At 38.2% G+C, this 24,786-nt stretch overlaps 3 protein-coding genes across 3 annotated transcripts; all 3 read right to left on the reverse strand.

Moving 5' to 3' along the window:
• Nucleotides 1-11,964: 11,964 nt before the first annotated feature.
• On the reverse strand, nt 11,965-13,051 carry LOC138869110 (uncharacterized). Its single transcript, XM_070146700.1, has 2 exons — nt 12,955-13,051; nt 11,965-12,863 (listed from the first exon to the last, which is right to left on the reverse strand). The coding sequence occupies exons 1-2, from the start codon at nt 13,049-13,051 to the stop codon at nt 11,965-11,967; spliced, it is 996 nt and encodes a 331-aa protein (XP_070002801.1).
• A 3,165-nt stretch (nt 13,052-16,216) lies between these two features.
• LOC138869112 (uncharacterized) lies at nt 16,217-18,395 on the reverse strand. Its single transcript, XM_070146701.1, has 4 exons — nt 18,156-18,395; nt 17,588-18,067; nt 16,597-17,296; nt 16,217-16,503 (listed from the first exon to the last, which is right to left on the reverse strand). The coding sequence occupies exons 1-4, from the start codon at nt 18,393-18,395 to the stop codon at nt 16,217-16,219; spliced, it is 1,707 nt and encodes a 568-aa protein (XP_070002802.1).
• A 27-nt stretch (nt 18,396-18,422) lies between these two features.
• LOC138869113 (uncharacterized) lies at nt 18,423-19,457 on the reverse strand. Its single transcript, XM_070146703.1, has one exon. The coding sequence runs from the start codon at nt 19,455-19,457 to the stop codon at nt 18,423-18,425; it is 1,035 nt and encodes a 344-aa protein (XP_070002804.1).
• Between the last annotated feature and the right edge of the window lie 5,329 nt (nt 19,458-24,786).

A 24,786-nucleotide genomic window follows, 5' to 3' on the forward strand; every position in this document is an offset into this window, starting at 1 on the left:
TCGATCCGCGGTACACCCGGCATAGCCAAAGTGACTGCCTTAGCATGATAGTCCAGAATAGCACGACACGGAGACAACCAATCCATGCCTAAAATGACATCAAAATCCACCATTCTCAATAGCAATAGATCTACTCGGGTCTCCATACCCCCAATAGTTACCACACATGACCGGTACACACTGTCTACAACAACAGTATCGCCCACCGGGGTAGATACATGAACAGGTAAAGCAAGAAACTCATGGGGCGTACCCAAATAACGAGCAAAGTATGATTACACGTAAGAAAAGGTGGAACCGGGATCAAATAATACGGAGGCATCTCTGTGGCAGACTGACACAATACCTGTAATAATAGTATCTGAAGCAATAGCATCTGGCCTGCCTGGAAGTGCATAGAAACGGGCCTGGCCGCCCCCCTGATCGACCTCCCCCTCTAGGGTGACCCCTGGCTACCTGACCTCCACCCCTAGCTAGCTGGGCGGGTGGTAAGGTAACTGGAGCAGAAGTCAAGGGCTGACCCCTCTACTGAGATGAACCAGCAATACGATAAGGACACTGCCTCCACACATGTCCAAACTCTCCACACTCAAAACAACTCCCAGGTGCTGGAGAAGGGGATTGAAGGGAACCCCTCGCACCGAAGTGACCAGCTGATGCACTCGGTATAGAAGAACCCTATGCTAATGGGGCATGAGACTCTGGGCTGGAAGGGAGCTGAGTGAAGGTTGACCCTGTTGTGACCCATGATAACCACGACCTGAAGATGCCCCGCGATACTCTAGGCGGGCTGACTGAGCAGGCCTGAAAGAATGACCTCTACCATGTTGAAACTGGCCCTTCGAGGGAGCACCACTATAACTGCCCGATCCTCGAGGCCTCTTGGCCTCCCTCTCCTCTCGATCCTCACGGCGAACCGTCTCAATCTTGCGAGCGATATCGACCACCTCCTCGAACGTAGCACCCAACACCCTCTCTCGGTTAATAAGAGTACGGATATGATAGTTAAGGCCATCAACAAATCTCTTGATCCTCTCATGATCTGTCGGAACCATCCAAATGGCATGACGAGCCAACTCAGAAAACCTCGACTCATACTGTGACACAGTCATATCCCCCTGTCGCAACTACTCAAACTACCTACGCATCTCCTCTCTACGAGACCGCGGTACATACTTCTCCAAGAAGAGAGTGGAGAACTCATGCCAAGTAAGGGGCGCTGCTCCAATCGGCCTATGCCTCTCATACGCTTCCCACCATGTGAATGCAGCCCCAGTAAACTGAAAGGTGGTAAATGCCACACCACTAGTCTCAAGAATCCCTACTGTACGGAGCATCCGCTGACACTTATCAAGAAAACCCTGGGCATATCGCCCTCAGCACCACTGAATGACGGAGGCTGGATTCTGCCAAACCTCTCAAGACGATGTTGCTCATCATCTGGCATAACTGTCACAACAAACTCCTGAGCTGGTGCAACCGGCTGAGCTGGAGGTGCCCCCGGTGTCTGTAGTCCCTGCCCTACCTGCTCAGGTGTGCGAGCAGCAGGGGTTTGAATACCTCCCCTGGCCTTTGAAGGAGTTGCTGTTGCGGTGGCTGAAACTGCCTGATCCAAGCCAGTATAAACTGATAATATTTGTGCCAAGGCCTCCTGAAGTCCCGAAATCACGATGAGCACAGTTGGTGCCTGAACTGGTGCTGCTGGAGCGTCCAAAGCTGGAGCCTGATCCGGAGCTAGGGCAGCTAGTGGATCTACAGGTGCTGCCCTTGCTGCTCTGTCTCTGCCACGACCATGACCGCGTCCACGGCCTCTTGTGGCCTCAGTGGGTGGCACTGGTGGTCGTCCACCTCATACGGTAGCTCGCGTCCTCACCATCTGTGAGAGAATGGAATAACAGGAGTTTAGTACTCGGACCAACAAGTTCGCACGACAAGAGTTTCAAGAATATGAAGTTTTTCCTAAAAAGGTTCTGCAACCTCTAGAGGATAAATACAGACGTCTCTGAGAGTGAGCCCGAGGGACCCCTCCGAAGTCTGCCCCTCCGGAGGGTAAATAAGGCGATGGTAAGAAAATCTTTATAGTGCCCGTAAAGGTTTTCACTAGTAAGACTCTCTCATTCATTTTTTTTTATTTTCTTTTTTTTTAACTTTTCTTGTGCGAACATCTTGACAGTGTTCTATGTCGCGTGACAACCATTGCTCATTGCATACTCCTCTTGGCATTTTTGAAGGCATATCGGGAGGTCTTTATTTGGAAGGTTTTTGGATAGGGTTGGACGAATGGGTGGCATCAAGCTCAACACAGACTAAAGATGACAGGATTTTATACTTACAAATTTTGGAATCGACTCTTTTAAAAACAAAATAAAATCTTTACAGCAGTTTTAGCTATTGGGGATTTTTTTTTAATTTTTCTTTTTCTTTTTCTTTGAATTCTTATTTGGTTGGACCGAACTGTGAGGCTGCCTACGTATCCTTTTTTTAAGGAATCAGGTCGAACGTAGTTCAAACATCTGACCTAACTATTTTTTCATCTTTCTTTCTATATCTTTTTCTCTTTTTATTTTCTTTTCTTTCTCTTTTTTTTTTAAAAAACAAGTTGCCCCAGCTTCTACTTTTTTAGGGCATGGACCTTTGACAATTCTTTTCTTCTTTTTTTTTTCACTTGAACTTTCTAAAAGCTGCCCCAGTTTGTACTCTTGGGGCATGGACTTTTTTTTTATTTTTTATTTTTATTCATTTTTTTGACTCTTGACTCTAAACTTGATTCCAAAATAGGGTGGTCAAAGAAAATAACACAGGTTCATAAGGGGTAACAAAGGGTATAAAGTGTTTGGATAGCAGAAAAAGGGCCTCCCAGCCTCGAGAACGCCAGTTATAGTATTTCTTCGCGATCACATCATTGATGAACATGCCTAACTTCTTGGGTCTTTTTCAGTGTAAAACTGTATGAGCAATACTTTCCTCGTTGTGAATGACCCTTGTCAATTTGGGTGACTTTTTTGGATTTTGTCTTGATGTAGAAGATGCATTTTGCCACTAACTGATCCATTTCAAGTTGTCTGGAATACACCTTCTATTGAAAATACTTTCTATCTCTTAGTGCTAAACAAACTTCAGCCCATCCGATTATCCTTAAGCCCAATCTTCTCAAATGATTCAAAAGGTAGAGATCCTTAACTTCCATGAGCATGACTGCTTTAGTTCCATGTAAACTTGGCTCAAGCCTATTTTCTAAATGTTTCATGTCTTTATTCATATTCCAAAAGTGTCTCTTTCTCACTTATCCAATTCAAGACTAAGTCAGTTTTCTAAGATCTGGCCAAAAATTTCGTATGCATGTCATGTCACTAAAACTAGCATGACAAGAACTATGCACAAAATGGACACAAAATGACTGACATGCTTTTTTTATTGAATAAAGGATAGCAGGGTCCGATAACACAAAAGAAGAAGAAAAAATGACAAAATAAGCTACCATGGCTAAAAGAGGAGTGACTTTCGAGTTACTAAGCGATATCTTAGCCACACATTCGCACATCGACATTACCACAACATTTGACCATTTTTATTGCTTTGGATTCAACACTCAAATTTTGACAATCATCCCAAGCAGCCCATGTCCTATTGTTCAAAACTGGTAAATTCAACCCCACATTTGCCTCCATTTTTGATTTTTCACCGCTAACTTGCCTGCTTGCCTTTTTGTGACCTTGGATCAACAACAATGGTGCTTGTTCCATTGGTTGAGAAGATGCATTTATTTCCGAGAGATCTTGGATTGTTTTTGCCATTTCAAACCAACAAACCGACCACACTTGACTACCTTTTATTCCAAAACAACAAGCATATTAGAATAAACACTCTCTTTCTTTTCACTCTTTTTTTTTTCAAAATCATTCGATCGAACCTGATGTGGGTCGCCTAAGTGTCATGTGGGAACATGAATCAAATCTTGCGTAGTTCGGGGAAGATTGGGAATAAAGTAAATAAACTAACTCTTTTTTTTTAAATTTGTTTTTGAATATTTTTGAATTTTCGAAAGAAAAACTTATAAAGAAGAAAGAAAATATTTTTTGATTTAGATTTATTTGTTTTATTTTGTTGAAAAGAAGGACTTCTAAAGAAGAATTTTTTTTTTTCTGTATTTAGACTCTTTTTTGGAATTTCAAAAGAAAAACTTCAAAGGAAATATTTTTGGATTTTTGGACTTTTATTTTGAATTCATGAAGGAAAAACTTCCAAAGAGAAAAGAAATTATTTTTGAATCTTGAATTTTTCTTTTCAATTTTCGAAAGGTGAACTTCTAAAGAAAAATAAAAATATTTTTGGATTTTTTGAAAATTTTGTGCTCGAAGAAAGACTTTTCTAAAGAAGGGAGTAAAGGAAAATATTTTTAGATTTTTGAAAATTGGGGTATAAAATAAAGACTTTTCTAAAGAAGGAAGTAAAGAAAAATATTTTTGGATTTTTTTCTTTTAAAATTGGGGACTAAAATAAAGAATTTTCTAAAGAAGGAAGTAAAGGAAAATATATTTGGATTTTTAAAATATGGGCCGAAACCAATGAGGTTTGCCTACGTATCTCATTTCCGGTGAGAATCAGACCCGCGTAGTTCGCCCAAATTTGATAGAACAAAAGATAATATGATCTATTTTGAAATGACTTTTCTTTTTTTTTTTCTCAAAATTTCAACAGAATTTCAGGGTAATTCAAATACTTGCCTCTCACTATCTTTTTTTTTTTTGATTTTCATTTATTTTTAATTTTCTTTCCCTATTCTAGAAGTCAGTCAGCATGCAAGCCGAAATAGACAGATACGCAAGTAGCACGTAAGATGTATCAGGATGGTCTTTTAATTTGGGTACACCTGTCCTAGACGGACCCAACCCCTGTGTTGAGTCCCAAATTCAAATGCACATGATACAAACAAACGTTCCTACTAGGGATCTGGCATGAGGCTGAGTTATTCTAAGCTAAAAACCTGGGTATATTTTTCTTGACTTGTGTACCCGAGCGAACAACCTGAGCCGGGGAGGGGGCTACGTATCAGGAACCAAAAGGCCATCCGCTTTTTAACTTGTCTGAGGCTCTTTATTATTTCAAGGTATGACCCTAACAGAAGGAGGAGTCACGCCAGCGTGCACATCCCTGAAGATCAGAAGAGAAGGGTTTCGTAACATTTTATATATAGTTCAAATAATATCAAATCGGTAAAAAGCGGCATTTAGCACATTAGGCTCAAACATGCAATAAAATTAGATAATAAATAAAGCCAATTATAATAATTATTCTAAGCTCGAATTCTTGAACCCTAAACCAGAAGTTCTGGGTTCATTCCCCAGCAGAGTCGCTAGAGCTGTCACACCTCCTTCTTACTACCCCGGGAAGGGTATAAGGGATTTTTTCCAATTAAAGTGATAATCAAAATAGGATTATTTATTTAAGAATCAGAGTCTCCACTTGGGATAATTTATGGTATCCTAAGTCACCGGTTTAAATCCGAATCGAGGAAGGATTGACTCTGTTTTACAGTCTGCGAACACAGAAATCCGGGTAAGGAATTCTGTTAATCCGGGAGAAGTTGTTAGGCATTCCTGAGTCCCGTGGTTCAAGCACGGTCGCTCAACTGTTATTATTGGCCTATTTATTTAATTTTAAAACATGTTTTAACCTATGGTTCAATTTTAACTTTATAACGGCTTTAATTTAGTTATGTTTTTTTAGGAAAGATTCAACATCATCCAAAACACGTCGTGAACCACGTCACATAAATGCACCCGCGATTTACGACATATTTTATCTAACTTTGTTGAGATTTGGATTTGGGTCACATAAAATGCACACCCGAGTTTAGGAAAGTAATTTTTAAATAGCGCGTCTAAAGCAACTACGCTCTTTCACATTTGCAAGGGCCATGGGAAATTCAACTAAATTGCACGCCTCGATTTCTAAGGATTAAAATTAATTAAGTGAGGGCCATGCATTTTGAGATTTTATTTGGCACGGCACACCTCAAGTCTATTTTTTAAAATATGTTTGAACTAATTTTTTGAGGGCCATAAATTATAATGATGTTGTTTATACGACTAAACCCAATAAGTCATAGTCATCCATCAAGCAAAATGAGATCAAGTTACATATATAACAATGTAATAACATTCAAAAAAACAAAAATGTTACATTCCAGGTGCATTCAATTTAACCACATTAAAAAAACAGTTTTCTCGGATATACGATACTACACGACTGCAAATTTGAAGTACTAAGCATAAATCTTTATAGTTAACAATTGCAGATGTAGCTTTCCACAGTAAAATCAATATCATGCTCATTAAGAATGTGGCATTTTATTCAACTTAAAACCATTCAAAAAAAAGAAACATCAACATAGTGTTTTAACGAGGAAGAGTAGTAGAATGCAAAAATAACCTTTAACAAGAAGGATCTGAATCGGTTTGTTCAAACCCAAAAGCTGACCAAGACCATGATTCCGGAACCTCGACTTTGAAGCTCGCCGGAATTCGAACAACCTCGGACGTACTCGACTAGGCTTGGGCGTTTTTCTCTCTGTTTTCCGGGTTGAATAGTCTTTGTAATTCCAGAAAATTAGTGTAAGCAAGTAGAAATTGAACCAGCTTTAAGATCCTTCCTTTTGTGTTTTTATTTTCTATTTTTTGAGTTCTTGACTTTCTAGATCTTTGAATTAAAGAAAATGCAGAATGCTTCCATGATATCTAAATGTGTATGTGTTTATATGTGTGAGTTGAGAAAGAAGATGGATCCAAGAATCAAGGGGAAAGGCCGTTTCTCATTCTTTGTGTGGTCAGCTGGGTTGTCGCTAGGTTCAAGTGGGGGTTGCGGCTGATAGCTTGGAGTGATGGCTGGGGAAGATGAAGTCAGGGGGTTTGTTTTTTGTTCAGACGCCCTTTCTTCTTTAGATTTTCGATTTCTTGTATAGGTTAGTCTCCATCTGCAGAAAAACGGCGGATTGGTAAGATTTTTAGGTGTAGGTCACTATTTAGGCATTAGGTACTATTATATAGGGGTAGGGATTAGGTTAGGAGTATGGGCCTAGGAATTATGGGCTAGGTCCAAAATTAGGCCTAAAAATGAGTTGCTCGAGCCCAAGTTTTATTCTTTCTCCGCGAACGAGACTAAAATACGACCTCATTTATTAATTAGTCCTACTTAAGTAAAATAACTGTTAAAATAAGACTGACTATTAAAATAAACTATTTTTTTTGGTATTTTTCAAGATTAAAAATGACTAAAAAATATTAATGAACTATTTTTTTTATAATTTTCATTTTCTTGTAATAAAATGAAGTAAAAGAGTCAAATTAATTAAAATAGCTATATTAGGCCTAAATTAAATATTTACATGCTAAAATTTAAAAATTCTTGGGGAGGTTCAAAAATCACATGTCTACAGCTACCCCTCTTTGACTGGAAACACGAAGAATTTTCACACAAAGAACGACTACATAGGTTTTTTGACCCGACCTTTATTTAAGCAGATCAAAAACTAAGAGAAAGGAGAATGTGACCGAGCCCTGGTATCTGAGCTGCCTACATATCCTTGGCTATAAAGGAATCAGGTCACATGTAGTTTAGAGGTGAATGAGGTGATGGAGTACCGAGGTGGAGAGCCGGTCAAGGTGTCATTCCGCTGAAGTTCCGGTCCGCGGTCCTGTTATTACATCAAAATCAAAAATGAAAAAGACTAACTAAGCCTATCAACTACGAGTTACAAGATTCCTATCTATGAGTCTTCTGAAGCTTGATCTTGAGTCTTGGTTGCTTCTTCATGCGGACCCTGATCTGAATCTTGATGCTTGTTAGCCGCGGGTGTTGGTTCAATCTTCTTCAGCTTTTTAAACCAAGACGGGACATGCAGAGCTTGTGACCTCAGCCCTGTCTTTAGCAGCTCACATCTTTCATTAACTTCTTGTCTTTCTTTTTGTTTTTTTTTTCTTTTTATTCTGGATTGTGAATAACTTCTATTGATCATCTAGGACTGCTGACTCGCATTCTTGACGCGAGCTTCTTTTGTTGCTGACCTGAATTGCATTCTGAATTGAATTCCCTTTTTTTCCAGGTGGGCGCCTGATTGCTGAACTTGAACCGTCTTCTCTTGTTACTTGACACTGTTTTCCCTTGCACCTTGAACCATTTTCCCTTGAAACTTGAACGGTCTTCCTTCGAAACTGCTTTCCCTTGAAACTTGAGTTGTCTTCCTTCGACACTGTTTTCCCTAGAAACTTGAGTTGTCTTCCCTTGTTCTCTAGGTGGGCACCTGATTACAACAAAATAGACAAAGAAAAAGAAATTTTCCTTCCCCAGTTTGATACTGGGAACATTTGTGAGTGTTAACAAAACTATAAATCACATGCGATGCTGATGAAGGATGCAATGATGAGAGTAAAATTAATGACTCGACTAGGATGTGCGTCTCCTAAACGTGATTGAGCTTGCGGAAAACTATAAACTAAGTTTGACTAAAGTAAAAACTGACCCTATTCTCCAGGCGGGGACCCCTGATTTCAGGAAAACTAAACATTGATAATCTTAAGAAAATTAAAAAAAATGACCCCCCTTTTTTTTCAAATTCAGACTTCCTTTTTTTTAAATTATTATCCTAGGAGAAAATTGATCGGACTAGGTTTTCTATCTTAGGAGAAAGATTCATCAGACTAAGATTTTGATCCTCGGAGAAAGTTCATCAGACTAGGTCTCTTTTCTACTTCTTTTTTGGTATCTTAGGAGAAAGGTTCATCAGACTAAGATTTCTATCTTAGGAGAAAGACTCATCAGAGTAAGATGTTTATCCTAGAAGAAAATTCATCAGACTAGGTCCTTTTTCTCTTTTTTTGATATCTTAGGAGATAGATTCATCCGACTAAGATTTCTATCATAGGAGAAAATTCATCAGACTAGGTCTCTTTTCTTATCTTAGGAGAAAGATTCATCAGACTAAGATGTTGATCCTAGGAGAAAGTTCATCAGACTAGATCTTCTATCTTAAGAGAAAGATTCATCAGACTAAGATTTTGATCCTAGGAGAAAGTTTATCAGACTAGGTCTTCTATCTTAGGAGAAAAATTCATCAGACTAAGATTTTGATCCTAGGAGAAATTTCATCAGACTAGGTCTTCTATCTTAGGAGAAAAATTCATCAGACTAAGACTTTTATCCTAGGAGGAAAAATGTAAAGATCAATGGCAAGATTTTATGCACAATAACAAGACAAATAAAGGCACATATTTGAGAAACTTCCCTTTGTAGTCTCTTCTCTTCTTTTTTTTTCTTTTTTTTTGTTTTTTTTTTCTTTTTTTTAATTGCACTGCTTTATTCCTGTTTTACACAAAGAAAAATTGGTCAGTTTTGAAAATGGTGGTCGGTTTGTGGCCTTGAGTCTTGGGCAGCTTGGCTTCTGCTCAATCAGCTTGAGTCGGTCTCAAAACACTTTTGTTCTGCACCAACTCTGATTGTTTCACACCAGTACCATTTGTATTTGCAACTCAAACAGCCTTATCCCAATTGGAGATCTTTGGTTATGTGACCATTTCCGATATCTTGAATGACTTCCTGCTTTTGAGCAATTTGTCTGTCAGAGAGAATCACCAGTTATCTTTGCTTGCGCCAAGTAGGCTGACAAGAGTCTTTTGGGGAAGCCTTTGCATGAATCCTCAAGTCATGTTGAAAGCAACAACTGAGTGTGCTGGCCAAATTTACTTTGTGCAACTGAAAAGCTGGTAGCAGATTTTGAAATCTTTTCTTGCGTGTTTTAACAAGGACCGACTCAGAGTGAAAGACATAATGATGCAAAGAAACAAGTATCAACAAGAAATGCCCCTGTCGGAAGGAAAAAAGGAAGAGTTTTTTTTTATTTTTTTTCAATAACTAGAATTAATGATCATGACATGTATTTTGGACTCAACGGCCTGATCTATCAAACTAATCAAATCTTCCCTTTTAACATTCTTATGACCTTTGAAGTCGGGCTTGTTTATGTCAATTCTTTACATCAGCTTTACGAATCGCTTTCAACTAGTGGTGCCCCGGGGGATTTTCACCATCAAGTCTCTCTCATTTATTTATCTCTTCTTACCATCGCCTTATAGTGCCCGTAAAGATTTTCACTAGTAAGATTCTCTCATTCATTTTTTTTTCATTTCCTTTTTTTTTCACTTTTCTTGTGCGAGCATCTTGACAGTGTTCTATGTCGCGTGACAACCATTGCTCATTGCATACTCCTCTTGGCATTTTTGAAGGCATATCGGGGGGTCTTTATTTGAAAGGTTGTTGTATAGGGTTGGACGAAAGGCCGACATGAAGCTCAACACAGACTAAAGATGACAGGGTTGTATACTTACAACTTTTGGAATCGACTCTTTTAAAAATGAAATAAAATCTTTGCCCCAAATTTTTTTTTGGCAATCCGCTAGGCAAGCGCCTAGGGCTATTTTTATATATATAAAATTCAAAAAACAAATACAGTGTTCGGAGGTCTTACATAATGAAATAGATAAATTTTGACGGAAACATTCCTCCTATTACCAATACTGATTAAAGCACTCATTGTTGGTATCACATATGAGCTACTGTAAAAGTTGACTATAACAACTATCCTTACATAGTAAAAGATGTAATTTGGAGTACATAAGGAATAACTTGTCTTTACTGTCCTGCTGCATTGAATAGGCTGTTTAGTAAAGCACACTGTCCAGCATAACGAAAGCACTATGTTAAAAGTTGTGCCCCATTCTTTAAGTGTGCAGTATACAACCTCCAAAGTTCTTATTTTAATAAGCCCTATTGTCCTGTTTACACTGTCTAGCAATGTTCGTTGAATTTTCAGGCATGTTTGTCTGCTTTTTGTTTGCCTCGAGAGATCTTTTTCAGTTGTACACTTATTCAGCATGACATTGTCTACCTGTAAAGTCCCTCCATTGTCGAAACCCAAGCGCCTCGGAAGTTGGTTGTTTTAATAAACCACCTCCCAGGTTTTTGTTGTCGATACCCCATGCGCATACCTTCTTGCTTTCTTCAAAAGTCACGCTCACCCCATGACCTCTTGACCCTCTAGAAACGTTAGTAATCACGCATGACCAAAATAGCATATTCCAAAACATTGTCCAGCATGCATTACATTGCCAGCGCGCAATTCCATGTGAGAACTGGCATGCCTCCCAGTTGGAATTTAAAATGTCCTCCCAACTCTTGTAGCTCCTCGACCGAGTTTTCTCCAGCACCCGAATATTGTGAAGCATGCTTTCATATAAAATTGCTAGAAGCATGCGTGCATTCCATGACTTTGAAGAAGCGTGCTTGCATTCAAAAATCAAAAGAACAGCATTGGCCTTCGTATGCATCTCTTCTCAAAACTGGCGTGCTCCACATGCTAAAAGTTGTGATGGTTTTTGTTTAATGGTAAGATTCTCCTCGAAATTAAGCACTTGTACAGCATGCTGGTTGTATATCCAAGGAATTGAATGAACGCGAGCACCCCATGCTGGATATGTTTCCAATGCCTTTAGCCATCCCTTTTGTGCTTGATTATTGATTTGCTTTTATTCTTTAACAGAGGTTGTCTCGAAAAGTTGCATCAGTGAATGCCATAAGCATTGTGATACTTTAGGTTCACTGCCCCATGCAAACGATCTGGGCATTCTGTTCCTTTGTTCCCTGCTTGTGCATATCATGATATCTCTTTCAAGGGATTGAGTACCATGTACTAATACCACCCATTGAAATTGACAATCATGATAAGTCATCTCCACATTACCATTCCCTGCACAGAAACACCAAATGTTAGTATAACAGAAGATCATCAAGATCTCTTCCCATAGGATTCGACCCTGCTGCTCAGTTAAGTCCATTCTGTTTCTCCTCCTCATTTTGCCTTTGTTCCACTCCTTATTTATCTCCTTTTTCGCTTTGTTCCTTCCCCTTTTCCTCCTAATTCCTTGCAACCTTTACTCTTATGTAAGGACATTGCATCTTATCTTCGTTAATGATCCTCCTTCCTTTTGAGTCCAGATCCCAGAAACCATGGCACTCAGTATTTCCTTCATCTAGAGCATAATTGGCAAGGTGGTCTACTAATGTATTCCCTTCTCTGAATATGTGAGTGACCTTGATGATACTTTGTTCCTTCAGTCTTAAAATCTCCTCTACATGTTCAGTAATATACCAATGAGGCTTCCATGATTCCTCTATAATGTTCTTTAAAAGCATAGAATCTGTCTGCAGCCATATCTGGAAATAATTAAGACTTTTGCACACCTTCAATGCCTCCGCAATAGCTACTGCTTTTGATACATTGTTGGTTCCTTCAGAAATCTCCCTTCCTTCTGCATATATCAAATCACCTACCTCATCCTTTATGCAGAAACCAATCGAACTCCTCCCTGGGTTCCCTCTACATGCTCCATCCGTATTACCTTTGATCCACCCTCTTGAAGGAAATTCCCATAACACTTTATCATATTTTAGTCGAGGTGTGTACTGCTCCATCATTGTCAGTAAGTCTAGCCACTTGTGAGGCACGTGTAGTCCTGGCTTTTTCAGTTGGACCAGAGCTTGCATAGTGGATGACACCTGGTAAATAACTCTGCTCACTAAAACTGCTTCTCCATATTTCAAACTTTTTTTTCTCTTCCACAGTTCCCATACAATGTATGCATGTAAAGCCTGTAATACTTGCTTCAATCTAGGTACAACTGCTGTTGTCCAACACTTTGTAATTGCTTGATGTAATGACAACCCATCTAATGCAATTCCTGCTCTCCTCAGGAAGTAACTCCAAACACTTGTAGCTGCATTGGATCTGAAGAACAAATGTAGTAATGACTCCTCTTTTTGATCAGCACAACACCATCATTTAGATGGCATGGAGTATCCTAGTTTACGCAAGAAATCATCAAGTGACAGTTTGGCTTTCCACACCTTCCACAGGAAGAAGGATATCTTGAAAGGTAAACCTTTTACCCATATCATCTTGTAAGCTAATCTTGAGTTGGCTATTCTCCGCAGGTAATCCCATGCAGACTTTACTGTAAAATATCATCTTGTTTCAAGCATCCAGAAAGGAGTATCTTACTGTGAACTTTCAGTTGGTGGTCTAATATTCTGCACAATGTGGTGTGCCAAATCTTCAGGTAGGCTCTCAAACATTTTATCCACATTCAACATACCATTTTCAACCAGATCATTGACATTATGAATATCCTCATTGATACCAAACTCTGCAGGCACTTGAAAATATAAGGCTCCCATCTCAGTCCAATCGTCGAACCAGAATTGAGCCGATCCCATTCTCAGTTTCCAGTAGATTTGATGCTCAATCAAGTCCCTACATTCTAGAATTTTTCTCCACACATGGGATCCATGCTTCCAAGGTACAATTACTGCATTTAGTTTCTTGCAGTACTTTTGACTAATAAATGCACTCCATAGAGTGGGCTTAGTCCTGAAATTCCACCACAATTTGCAGAACAGTGCCTTGGATACGTCATGTAGGGACCTGAAGCCTATGCCTCCCTCCTCAAAAGGCATACAAAGGTTAGTCCAAGACGCCCAATGTCTAGTGCTCCCTCTCACATTGCTGTTCCAGAAAAACTTGGCAAAAATACTATGTAATTTGTTGATCACATAACTTGGAGGATTGACTACTGACAACATATGAATTGGGATACTCTGCACGATATTTGCAATTAAAACAGCTCTGCCTCCTACAGATAGGAGTTTGCCTTTCCATGACTGAAGTTTGTCCATAACCTTGGTGTTTAATCCCTGGTAATAGTCTCCCCTTCTTCTTGCATAAAAAATAGGACAACCAAGATAGGTCATAGGGAAACATTGTCTTTATATACTTGTAATCCTTTCCACCTTGTGAATCACCTCATTATCCATTAAATGATGCAGGTATATGGCTGATTTGGCTTTGTTCACCAGTTGACCAGACGATGATTCATAAGCTTTCAAAACCTCCATGACAAGTCTCAACGAAGTTTCATCAGATGAGCAGAAAATGATTGTATCATCAGTGTATGATAGATGATTTATTTTTGGGCTCCATTTTGGCATTCCAAATCTACAAAAATACAGGTTAGTGTGTAGTGATTTCAATCCCCGAGAAAGTGCTTCTGCTGCTAGAATGAATAGAGTTGGTAACAAAGGGTCACCCTGTTTAACTCCCCTCAATGATTTGAAGAAACCATTAGGCTGACCATTTATAAGTATAGAGTACCAATTGTTCCCAATCAATCAAAGATCAAGCCAATAAAAGTTCTAGGAAATCCCATTTTCCTTAGTACTTTGGTCAGGAATAGCCATGATAGTCTATCGTAAGCTTTTGTCATATCAAGCTTAATTACAACCTGATATCCGTAGTGCTGGCTTTTTCAGTTGGACCAGAGCTTGCATAGTGGATGACACCTGGTAAATAACTCTGCTCACTGAAACTGCTTCTCCATATTTCAAACTTTTTTTTCTCTTCCACAGTTCCCATACAATGTATGCAGGTAAAGCCTGTAATACTTGCTTCAATCTAGGTACAACTGCTGTTGTCCAACACTTTGTAATTGCTTGATGTAATGACAACCCATCTAATGCAATTCCTGCTCTCCTCAGAAAGTAACTCCAAACACTTGTAGCTGCATTGGATCTGAAGAACAAATGTAGTAATGACTCCTCTTTTTGATCAGCACAACACCATCATTTAGATGGCATGGAGTATCCTAGTTTACGCAAGAAATCATCAAGTAACAGTTTGGCTTTCCACACCTTCCACAGGAAGAAGGATATCTTGAAAGGTAAACCTTTTACCCATATCATCTTGTAAGCTAATCTTGAGTTGGCTATTCTCCGCAGGTAATCCCATGCAGACTTTACTGTAAAATATCCCCTTGTTTCAAGCATCCAGAAAGGAGTATCTAACTGTGAACTTTCAGTTGGTGGTCTAATATTCTGCACAATGTGGTGTGCCAAATCTTCAGGTAGGCTCTCAAACATTTTATCCACATTCAACATACCATTTTCAACCAGATCATTGACATTATGAATATCCTCATCGATACCAAACTCTGCAGGAACTTGAAAATATAAGGCTCCCATCTCAGTCCAATCGTCGAACCAGAATTGAGCCGATCCCATTCTCAGTTTCCAGTAGATTTGATGCTCAATCAAGTCCCTACATTCTAGAATTTTTCTCCACATATGGGATCCATGCTTCCAAGGTACAATTACTGCATTTAGTTTCTTGCAGTACTTTTGACTAATAAATGCACTCCATAGAGTGGGCTTAGTCCTGAAATTCCACCACAATTTGCAGAACAGTGCCTTGGATACGTCATGTAGGGACCTGAAGCCTATGCCTCCCTCCTTAAAATGCATACAAAGGTTAGTCCAAGACGCCCAATGTCTAGTGCTCCCTCCCACATTGCTGTTCCAGAAAAACTTGGCAAAAATACTATGTAATTTGTTGATCACATAACTTGGAGGATTGACTACTGACAACATATGAATTGGGATACTCTGCACGACATTTGCAATTAAAACAGCTCTGCCTCCTACAGATAGGAGTTTGCCTTTCCATGACTGAAGTTTGTCCATAACCTTGGTGTTTAATCCCTGGTAATAGTCTCCCCTTTTTCTTGCATAAAAAATAGGACAGCCAAGATAGGTCATAGGGAAACATTGTCTTTATATACCTGTAATCCTTTCCACCTTGTGAATCACCTCATTATCCATTAAATGATGCAGGTATATGGCTGATTTGGCTTTGTTCACCAGTTGACCAGACGATGATTCATAAGCTTTCAAAACCTCCATGACAAGTCTCAACGAAGTTTCATCAGATGAGCAGAAAATGATTGTATCATCAGTGTATGATAGATGATTTATTTTTGGGCTCCACTTTGGTATTCCAAATCTACAGAAATACAGGTTAGTGTGTAGTGAATTCAATCCCCGAGAAAGTGCTTCTGCTGCTAGAATGAATAGAGTTGGTAACAAAGGGTCACCCTGTTTAAATCCCCTCAATGATTTGAAGAAACCATTAGGCTGACCATTTATAAGTATAGAGTACCAATTGTTCCCAATCAAATCAAAGATCAAGCCAATAAAAGCTTTAGGAAATCCCATTTTCCTTAGTACTTTGGTCAGGAATAGCCATGATAGTCTATCGTAAGCTTTTGTCATATCAAGCTTAATTACAACCTGATATCCGTAGTGCTGGCTTTTTCAGTTGGACCAGAGCTTGCATAGTGGATGACACCTGGTAAATAACTCTGCTCACTGAAACTGCTTCTCCATATTTCAAACTTTTTTTTCTCTTCCACAGTTCCCATACAATGTATGCAGGTAAAGCCTGTAATACTTGATTCAATCTAGGTACAACTGCTGTTGTCCAACACTTTGTAATTGCTTGATGTAATGACAACCCATCTAATGCAATTCCTGCTCTCCTCAGGAAGTAACTCCAAACACTTGTAGCTGCATTGGATCTGAAGAACAAATGTAGTAATGACTCCTCTTTTTGATCAGCACAACACCATCATTTAGATGGCATGGAGTATCCTAGTTTACGCAAGAAATCATCAAGTGACAGTTTGGCTTTCCACACCTTCCACAGGAAGAAGGATATCTTGAAAGGTAAACCTTTTACCCATATCATCTTGTAAGCTAATCTTGAGTTGGCTATTCTCCGCAGGTAATCCCATGTAGACTTTACTATAAAATATCCCCTTGTTTCAAGCATCCAGAAAGGAGTATCTAACTGTGAACTTTCAGTTGGTGGTCTAATATTCTGCACAATGTGGTGTGCCAAATCTTCAGGTAGGCTCTCAAACATTTTATCCACATTCAACATACCATTTTCAACCAGATCATTGACATTATGAATATCCTCATCGATACCAAACTCTGCAGGCACTTGAAAATATAAGGCTCCCATCTCAGTCCAATCGTCGAACCAGAATTGAGCCGATCCCATTCTCAGTTTCCAGTAGATTTGATGCTCAATCAATTCCCTACATTCTAGAATTTTTCTCCACACATGGGATCCATGCTTCCAAGGTACAATTACTGCATTTAGTTTCTTGCAGTACTTTTGACTAATAAATGCACTCCATAGAGTGGGCTTAGTCCTGAAATTCCACCACAATTTGCAGAACAGTGCCTTGGATACGTCATGTAGGGACCTGAAGCCTATGCCTCCCTCCTCAAAATGCATACAAAGGTTAGTCCAAGACGCCCAATGTCTAGTGCTCCCTCCCACATTGCTGTTCTAGAAAAACTTGGCAAAAATACTATGTAATTTGTTGATCACATAACTTGGAGGATTGACTACTGACAACATATGAATTGGGATACTCTGCACGACATTTGCAATTAAAACAGCTCTGCCTCCTACAGATAGGAGTTTGCCTTTCCATGACTGAAGTTTGTCCATAACCTTGGTGTTTAATCCCTGGTAATAGTCTCCCCTTTTTCTTGCATAAAAAATAGGACAGCCAAGATAGGTCATAGGGAAACATTGTCTTTATATACCTGTAATCCTTTCCACCTTGTGAATCACCTCATTATCCATTAAATGATGCAGGTATATGGCTGATTTGGCTTTGTTCACCAGTTGACCAGATGATGATTCATAAGCTTTCAAAACCTCCATGACAAGTCTCAACGAAGTTTCATCAGATAAGCAGAAAATGATTGTATCATCAGTGTATGATAGATGATTTATTTTTGGGCTCCACTTTGGTATTCCAAATCTACAGAAATACAGGTTAGTGTGTAGTGAATTCAATCCCCGAGAAAGTGCTTCTGCTGCTAGAATGAATAGAGTTGGTAACAAAGGGTCACCCTGTTTAAATCCCCTCAATGATTTGAAGAAACCATTAGGCTGACCATTTATAAGTATAGAGTACCAATTGTTCCCAATCAAATCAAAGATCAAGCCAATAAAAGCTTTAGGAAATCCCATTTTACTTAGTACTTTGGTCAGGAATAGCCATGATAGTCTATCGTAAGCTTTTGTCATATCAAGCTTAATTACAACCTGATATCCGTAATAATTACAACCTCATAGTTGGACCTACTTTTGTTCTCAACCTGATATCCGTAATGATTTCTTTAGTTAAAAATACGTTCTCAACTATGCTCCTGCCCTTCACAAAACCTGCTTGTTCCTCTGAGATTATGTTTGGTAATAATTCAACCAACCTCTCATGAATAACCCTAGAGAAAATCTTGTCAACAAAGTTGCTAAGACTGATTGGTCTCATGTCTGCAAAGGTGATAACTTCTTTTTTCTTTGGTACTAAAACCAGGTTCGTGTGCGTGACACTCTTTGGCAGCTGCTGACCGCTAAAGAAAGCCTTGACCATGCGGACAACATCTTCTTCGATAATTTCCTAGCATATTTGGTAAAAGGCTCCAGTGAATCCATCCGGTCCACCAGCTGAGTCTCCATTCAACCCCATAACAACTCTCTTCACTTCTTCATTGGAAGGCAAGGCCATCAATCTTTCATGTTGATCAGTATCTACCATTGAAGGTACATGATTTAGAATGTCAAAATCATTCGGAACTGCAGTCTCAGTAAATTGATCTTTGTAGAACTTTATTGCTTCTTCTGCTATTAAGTGATCTTCTTCGATCCAGTTACCAAGGCTATTCTGGATCCTTGATAATTTCAGTCTCTTCCTTCTCCCATTAACTTGAGCATGGAAGAATTTAGTGTTTCTATCGCCATCTTTGAACCATAACATGCCAGCTTTTTGTCTCCAGAATTCTTCTTCTAATGCAAGATATTTAATCATTTCAGCTTGGACCTGTTGTAATCTTTGTCTATTCATCTGTGTAGGATTTACTTCAAATTGTCTTTCATGAACCAGGACCACCTCCTCAAGGCTTGCAATCTTCTGGAATATATCCCCATATGTAGCTCTGCTCCAGGTAGATAGTGTTTGTTTAAGCTTCTTTAACTTGTAGTTAAAAATGCAGAAAGGGTTAGCACTAAAATCAGCATTCCAATTCTCCTTTACTACATCTTTGAAGGTTTCATGCTTTGTCCAGAAGTTAAGAAATCTGAATGACTTTTTAATTGGAGGAGTTTCTATATCACATTTGAGCAGCATTGGGCAATGATCAGACCTAATTTTGGATAGGTGAGTTATCTCCAATCCAGGAAAGGTCTGTTGCAATTCATTATTGCCAAAACATTTGTCCAACCTTTTAAAAATGCAATCCTCCTTTGATCTTCCATTCCACCATGTAAATATGCTTCCTTTAAAACCCAAGTCTGTCAAGTTGCAGGTATTGATGTAGTGTCTGAAGTCGTCTACTTCAATGAGAGAAACTAGCAAGCCCCCATATTTCTCTTCCTCATCCCATATCACATTAAAGTCGCCTCCAACTAGCCAAGGTACTGTCATATCTGATGTCATTGCGTACAACGTATCCTATAGTTCTATTCTTTCCGTGCGATCACATTTGGCATAGACTAGTGTAAGGATGAGCTCAACATGTGTTTCAGAGTGCATTAATCTCAAAGTCAGCTGTTGAGTCATGTACCTTCTATTTCAAACATCTGACCTAACTATTTTTTTCATCTTTCTTTCTATATCTTTTTCTCTTTTTCTTTTCTTTTCTTTCTCTTTTTTTTTAAAAAAAAAACAAGTTGCCCCAGCTTCTATTTTTTTAGGGCATGGACCTTTGACAATTCTTTTCTTCTTCTTTTTTTTCACTTGAACTTTCTAAAAGCTGCCCCAGTTTGTACTCTTGGGGCACGTACTTTTCTTTTCTTTTTATTTTTATTTTTTTTGACTCTTGATTCTAAACTTGATTCCAAAAGAGGGTGGTCAAAGAAAATAACACAGGTTCAAAAGGGGTAACAAAGGGTATAAATTGTTTGGATAGTAGAAAAAGGGCCTCCCAGCCTCGATAATGCAAATTATAGTATTTTTTCGTGATCGCATCATTGTTGAACATGCCTGACTTCTTGGGTCTTTTTCAGTGTAAAACTGTATGAGCAATACTATTCTCGTTGTGAATGACCCTTGTCAATTTGGGTGACTTTTCTTAGATTTTGTCTTGATGTAGAAGATGAATTTTGCCACTAACTGATCCATTTCAAGTTGTCTGGAATATACCTTCTATTGAAAACACTTTCTATCTCTTAGTGCTAAACAGACTTCAGCCCATCTGATTATCCTTAAGCCCGATCTTCTCCAATGATTCAAAAGGTAGAGATCCTTAACTTCCATGAGCATGACTGTTTTGGTTCCATGTAAACTTGGCTCATGCTTATTTTCCAAATGTTTCATGTCTTTATTCATCTTCCAAAAGTGTCTCTTTCTGACTTATCCAATTCAAGACTAAGTCAGTTTTCTAAGATCTGGCCAAAAATTCCGCATGCATGTTATGTCACTAAAACTAGCGTGAAAAGAACTATGCACAAAAGGGACACAAAATGACTGACATGCTTTTTTTATTGAATAAAGGATAGCAGGGTCCGATAACACAAAAGAAGAAGAAAAAATAATAAAATAAGCTACCATAGCTAAAAGAGGAGTGACTTTCGAGTTACTAAGCGACATCTTAGCCACACATTCTTACATCAACATTACCACAACATTTGACCATTTTAATTGATTTGGATTCAACACTCAAATTTTGACAATCATGCCGAGCAGTCCATGTCCTATTGTTCAAAACTGGTAAATTCAACCCCACATTTGCCTCCATTTTTGATTTTTCACCGCCAACTTGTCTGCTTGTCTTTTTGTGACCTTGGATCAACAACAATGATGCTTGTTCCATTAGTTGAAAAGATGCATTTATTTCCGAGAGATCTTGGATTGTTTTTGCCATTGCAAATCAACAAACCGACCACCCTTGACTACCTTTTATTCCAAAATAACAAGCATGTTAGAATAAACACTCTCTTTCTTTCTCTTTTTTTTGTTTCTTTCCTTTCCTTTTTTTTTTCAAAATCATTCGATCGAACCTGATGTGGGTTGCCTACGTATCATGTGGGAACATGAATCAAATCTTGCATAGTTCGGGAAGATTGAGAATAAAGTAAATAAACTAACTCTTTTTTTTGAATTTTTTTGATTTTTTTTTAACTTTCGAAAGAAAAACTTATAAAGAAGAAAGAAAATATTTTTTTTTATTTAGATTTATTTGTTTTTTTTAAAAGAAGAACTTCTAAAGAAGATTTTTTTTTTTTGAATTTCGACACTTTTTTGGAATTTCAAAAGAAAAACTTCAAAGGAAATATTTTTGGATTTTTGGACTTTTATTATGAATCATGAAGGAAAAACTTCTAAAGAGAAAAGAAATTATTTTTGAATCTTGAATTTTTCTTTTCAATTTTCGAAAGGTGAACTTCTAAGAAAAATTAAAATATTTTTGGATTTTTTGAAAATTGTGGGTTCGAAGAAAGACTTTTCTAAGGAAGGGAGTAAAGGAAAATATTTTTGAATTTTTGAATATTGGGATCTAAAATAAAGACTTTTCTAAATAAGGAAGTAAAGAAAAATATTTTTGGATTTTTTTTTTAAAATTGGGGTCTAAAATAAAAACTTTTCTAAAGAAGGAAGTAAACGAAAATATTTTTGGATTTTTGAAGTTTGCCTACGTATCTCACATCCGGTGAGAATCAGACCCGCGTAGTTCACCCAGTTTTGACGGAACAAAAGAAAATATGACTTAGTTTGAAATGACTTTTCTTTTCTTTTTTTCAAAATTTCAACAGAATTTCAGGGTAATTCAAATACTTGCATCTCACTCTCTTTTCTTTTCTCTTTTTTTTTTTTTGATTTTCATTTTTTTTTCATTTTCTTTCCCTATTCTTGAAGTTAGTCAGCATGCAAGCCGAAATAGACAGATACACAAGTAGCACGTAAGATGCATCAGTATGGTCTTTTAATTTGGGTGCACCTGTCCTAGACGGACCCAACCCCTGTGTTGAGTCCCAAAGACAAATGCACATGATACAAACAAACGTTCCTACTAGGGATCCGGTATGAGGCTGAGTTATTCTAAGCTAAAAACCTGGGTATATTGTTCTAGACTTGTGTACCCGAGCGGACAACTCGAGCCGAGGAGGGGGCTACGTACCGGGAACCAAAAGGTCATCTGGCTTTGTAACTTGTCCGAGGCTCTTTCTTATTTCAAGGTATGACACTAACAGAAGGAGAAGTCACGCCAGCGTGCGCATCCCCGAAGATGAGAAGAGAAGAGTTTCGTAACAGTTTATATACAATTCAAATAATATCAAAGCGGTAAAAAGCGGCATTTAGCACATTAGGCTCAAACATGCAACAAAATTAGATAATAAATAAAACCAATTATAACAATTATTTTAAGCTCGAATTCTTGAACCCTGAACAAGAAGTTCTGGGTTCGTTCCCCAGCAGAGTCACCAGAGCTGTCACACCTACTTCTTACCACCCCCGGAAGAGTATAAGAGAGTTTTTCCAATTAAGGTGACAATCAAAACAGATTTATTTATTTAAGAATTAGAGTCGCCACTTGGAATAATTTATGGTGTCCCAAGTCACCAGTTTAAATCCCAAATCGAGGAAAGATTGACTCTGTTTTACAGTCTGCGAACACAGAAATCCGGGTAAGGAATTCTGTTAACCCGGGAGAAGGTGTTAGGTATTCCCGAGTTCCGTGGTTCTAGCACGGTCGCTCAACTGTTACTATTGGCCTATTTATCTAATTTTAAAACATGTTTTAACCTATAGTTTAATTTTAACTTTATAACCGCTTTTATTTAGTTATTGTTTTTAGGAAAGATTCAACATCATCCAAAACACGTCTTGAACCACGTCACATAAATGCACCTCCGATCCACGACACATTTTATCTAACATTGTTGAAATTTGGATTTGGGTCACATAAAATGCACACCCGAGTTTAGGAAAGTAATTTTTAAATAGCGCGTCTAAAGCAACTACGCTCTTTCACATTTGCGAGGGCCATGGAAAATTCAACTAAATGGCACGCCTCGATTTCTAAGGATTAAAATTAATTTAAGTGAGGGCCATGCATTTTGAGATTTTATTTGGCACGGCACACCTCAAGTCTATTTTTTAAAGGATGTTTGAACTAATTTTTTGAGGGCCATAAATTATAATGATGTTGTTTATATGACTGAACCCAATAAGTCATAGTCATCTATCAAGCAAAATGAGATCAAGTTACATATTTAACAATGTAATAACATTCAAAACAAAAAAAAAATGTTACATTCCAAGTTCATTCAATTAACCACATAAACAATTTTTTTTTTATATATACGATAGTACATGACTGCAAATTTGAAGTACTAAGCAGAAATCTTATAGTTAACAATTGCAGATGTAGCTTTCCACAGTAAAATCAATAACATGTCCATTAAGAATGTGGCATTTTATTCAACTTAAAACCATTCAAAAAAAGAAACATCAACATAGTGTTTTAACGAAGAAGAGTAGTAGAGTGCAAAAATAACCTTTAACAAGAAGGATCTGAATCGGTTTGTTCAAAACCAAAAGCTGACCAAGACCATGATTCCGGAACCTCCACTTCGAAGCTCGCCGGAATTCGAACAACCTCGGACGTACTCGACTAGGCTTGGGCGTTTTTCTCTCTGTTTTCCGGGTCGATTAGTCTTTGTAGTTCCGGAAAATTAGTGTAAACAAGTAGAAGTTGAACCAGCTTTAAGATCCTTCCTTTTGTGTTTTTATTTTCTATTTTTTGAGTTCTTGACTTTCTAGATCTTTGAATTAAAGAAAATGCATAATGCTTCCATGATATCTAAATGTGTATGTGTTTATATGTGTGAGTTGAGAAAGAAGATGGATCCAAGAATCAAGGGGAAAGGCCGTTTCTCATTCTTTGTGTGGTCAGCTGGGTTGCCGCTAGGTTCAAGTGGGGGTTGCGGCTGATAGCTTGGAGTGATGGCTGGGGAAGATGAAGTCAGGGGGTTCGTTTTTTGTTCAGCCGCCCTTTCTTCTTCAGATTTTCGATTTCTTGTATAAGTTAGTCTCCATCTGCAGAAAAACGGCGGATTGGTAAGATTTTTAGGTGTAGGTCACTATTTAGGCATTAGGTACTATTATATAGGGGTAGGGATTAGGTTAGGAGTATGTGCCTAGGAATTATGGGCTTGAAAATTATGGGCTAGGTTCAAAATTAGCCTAAAAATGAGTTGCTCGAGCCCAAGTTTTATTCTTTCTCCGCGAACAAGACTAAAATACGACTCCATTTATTAATTAGTCCTACTTAAGTAAAATAATTGTTAACATAAGACTGACTGTTAAAATAAACTATTTTTTTTTTGGTATTTTTCAAGATTAAAAATGACTACAAAAATATTAATGAAACTATTTTTTTTGTAATTTTCATTTTCTTGTAATAAAATAAAGTAAAAGAGTCAAATTAATTAAAATAGCTATATTAGGCCTAAATTAAATATTTACATGCTAAAATATAAAAATCTTGGGGAGGGTCAAAAATCATATGTCTACACCATTGACGAGTGCCGAACATTGAAAGATAAAATCTAGACATTGATTGATAACAAGGTCATACAGGCAAAGGAAACTACGCCTAACATCCGCAACAACCCTCTCCCAGATCATAGGAGTGACGGGGTACATGTGATAGAGACGGATGAAGAATGGGATCCTAAGGGGTCAATCAGGCTTATTCGGGAAGGCGATGACTTTAAACCTATAGACACACTCACTCCTATTGTGGTGCAGACGCAACCGTCAA

Source organism: Nicotiana sylvestris, chromosome 5, assembly GCF_000393655.2.
Source record: "Nicotiana sylvestris chromosome 5, ASM39365v2, whole genome shotgun sequence".
NCBI classification, from domain to species: domain Eukaryota; kingdom Viridiplantae; phylum Streptophyta; class Magnoliopsida; order Solanales; family Solanaceae; genus Nicotiana; species Nicotiana sylvestris.